Source organism: Silurus aristotelis, assembly GCF_946808225.1.
Source record: "Silurus aristotelis genome assembly, chromosome: 28".
NCBI lineage: Eukaryota > Metazoa > Chordata > Actinopteri > Siluriformes > Siluridae > Silurus > Silurus aristotelis.
The window spans coordinates 85,001-87,500 of record NC_139601.1 but is presented as its reverse complement, the minus strand read 5'-3'; the positions used below and the strand labels follow the sequence as shown (position 1 = coordinate 87,500).

The window sequence follows — 2,500 nt, the reverse complement described above, 5'->3', positions numbered from 1 at the left end:
TGGAGACATTACGAGCGGCCATCCGCTACATCAAACATCTGCAGAGGCTTGTAGAGCAACGTGAAGCTCCGGGGGAGAACCTTGACACTCAGCAAGAGGACAGTCCACAACAACTCTCCATTAGGTCCTTCCCTGGACACCACTGTGGAAAATCTAAGCATTCTGCTGGAACCTGAGCAAAGACCAGCAGGAACACATCTTCTCCTGTCAGACTCACTGATACCCTACACACTACACCTTACAAACTTCAAACTACACCCTACATACTAAACCCTACACACTACAAACTTCACCCTTCACACTAAACCCCAAAAACAACACCCTACAAACTACATGTTACAAACTGCATCCTACACCCTATACACTACACCCTACACACTACAAACTACACCCTACAAAATACAACCCTCACACTTCACCCTACAAACTACACCCTACACACTAAACATTACAAACAACACTTTACAAACTACACCTTAGACACGAAACCATACACACTACAACCTACAAACTACACATTACAAACAACACACCACACCCTAAACACCACGAACTACACACTAAACCTTACAAACCACACCCTACAAACTACACCCTATACATAAACACCCTACACACTAAACTTTACAAACTACATCCTATAAACTTCACACTACACCCCACAATCCACCTTACACACACACACACACACACACACACACACACACACACACACACACACAGTGGCGGTTCTAATATGAATGGAACCCTGTGTGAACCACATCATGACCCACTGCCAAACCCCACCACGCTGCCACCTAAAAAGAGAAGTAACCAACAAAAATCTGCACGTACGATAATTTTTAAAAGAAATTAGCAGCACCACAAATAAATTAGTATTTCACACATTCAAATAAAATTTCACTTGAAATTCACTTCCCTAAAAACTGACTTTTCTTGCTTTCTTTGATGTAAAGGCATTGATTACATTTTCGGGGAAAATCTGACCAGCATGGTGGATATTGTTGACAGCAAGGCCATGGAGGTTCTCTTGTTACATGGTGGACCTCAGGTATGATTTGATTAGTTTTAGCTTTGAAAAGCTCCTCTCTGCTTCAGCTACAGTCGCTGGAAGAGTAAGACATGTTTTAATAGCAGTCCACAAATTTGTATAAAGAGAGTTTCAATTCATAAATAAATATTAGTAGCTTAAGCAAGGTCAAGGTATTTGGTGGCAAGCCAGGCAAGTTCTTCAGTTCCGGGTCAAACTTTCTACTTGCTAGTTAACTACAATCCAAATAGACTTGTATCCTGTCATTGTTTTGCTGCATGCTACACAGATTACAATAAACTACATATTATGCCCTGTGTGTAATAGAATAGAAGACATAGCATGTGATATACTGTTATTAGCCTGTTTCATTCAGTGCATGAGCCTTTACTATCCTCAAAGCCAGATGAGTGAAAGACTCACTTATTTTTGGACGTTCCCCCCTACTTTTTTCCTCTTTGTTCTGAATTGGACTCATGAAGGTTTTTTGTATCCATAATTTTAATTTGGATTCAGTTCTCCTTGCTGACTTGACATAACTCGAGGTACATTAAAAACTCTGAAGACTGAGGAGACTGAAGGCTCTGAAGACTGATGTATGAGTGAGGGTACTTTTCAGAGTGGTGGGCACACACTCCAAGTTCTGACCAGGTTCACAGATGGATTTTTTAATTGTCATGTAAGATTTGCCGGCAAGATGCTGTCCTGGGTGACTGCCCATGTCATTCATATCTAAATCTGCCACTACACACACACACACACACACACACACACACACACACACACACACACACACACACAGGTCATGTACAGGAAGTGAGCTGGTAGAGAAATGGAGTGTTCTATCTGTAACTAATTTTACATTAAACTTTTCTCTCCTCAACAACCTCGAGTGTTTATTACCATGTGGAAGATTACACCCAACCCTGTGTGTGTATGTGCGTGCATGTGTGTGTTCAGGATGCACCTCCACAAAACACACATGCGCGCGCACACACACACACACACACACACACACACACACACACACACACACACACACACACACAATCATCTACATCATTAATACACAGCCGAATAATGAATAATGTAGAGGTCTCTGAGGTAACTAGAAGTCAGTGTGGGGGTTCCAGTGGGGGGCACACACACACACACACACAACACACACACACACACACACACACACACACACACACACACACACACACACACACATTCCTCTTCCATACTGAGTGACATGCATTGTCTATATTTGTTCTTAGAAAAGACAGCTGCATTTAAACCCCCCCCCCCCCCCCCACACACACACACACACACACACAGAGTATAGTAAAGGAAAGATTGCCCTGGAGAGGGAGAGTAAAGAAAGAAGAAAATACAGGACCAGACTTGAAAAAAACATTCTTCAGGTGTGTGTGTATGTGTGTGTAGTGGTGTTAATCGATGTGTGTGTGTGTGTGTGTGTGTGTG

General features: G+C 42.3%; 2 protein-coding genes across 3 annotated transcripts in view; both read left to right on the top strand.

The window, feature by feature from the left end:
• The window catches only part of LOC310721792 (achaete-scute homolog 5-like), a 2,306-nt gene extending 1,223 nt beyond the window's left edge, over positions 1-1,083 (top strand). Inside the window, exons 2-3 of one of the 2 annotated variants that reach the window (XR_014532182.1) lie at positions 1-728; positions 1,073-1,083. The exon at positions 1-728 is cut by the window's left edge and continues 672 nt beyond it. Coding sequence is in view for 1 of the 2 variants with exons in the window: in XM_083533772.1 (XP_083389898.1) it covers positions 1-176 (176 nt within the window). In the remaining variant the exon portion in view is untranslated. Of the gene's footprint in view, positions 857-1,072 lie in introns of those variants that run through there. The other variant, XM_083533772.1, reaches the window with a different exon arrangement.
• A 1,232-nt stretch (positions 1,084-2,315) lies between these two features.
• The window catches only part of cacna1sa (calcium channel, voltage-dependent, L type, alpha 1S subunit, a), a 27,358-nt gene continuing 27,173 nt past the window's right edge, over positions 2,316-2,500 (top strand). Inside the window, exon 1 of the mRNA XM_083534612.1 lies at positions 2,316-2,463. The gene's annotated coding sequence lies outside the window, so the exon portion shown is untranslated. The remainder of the gene's footprint in view (positions 2,464-2,500) is intronic.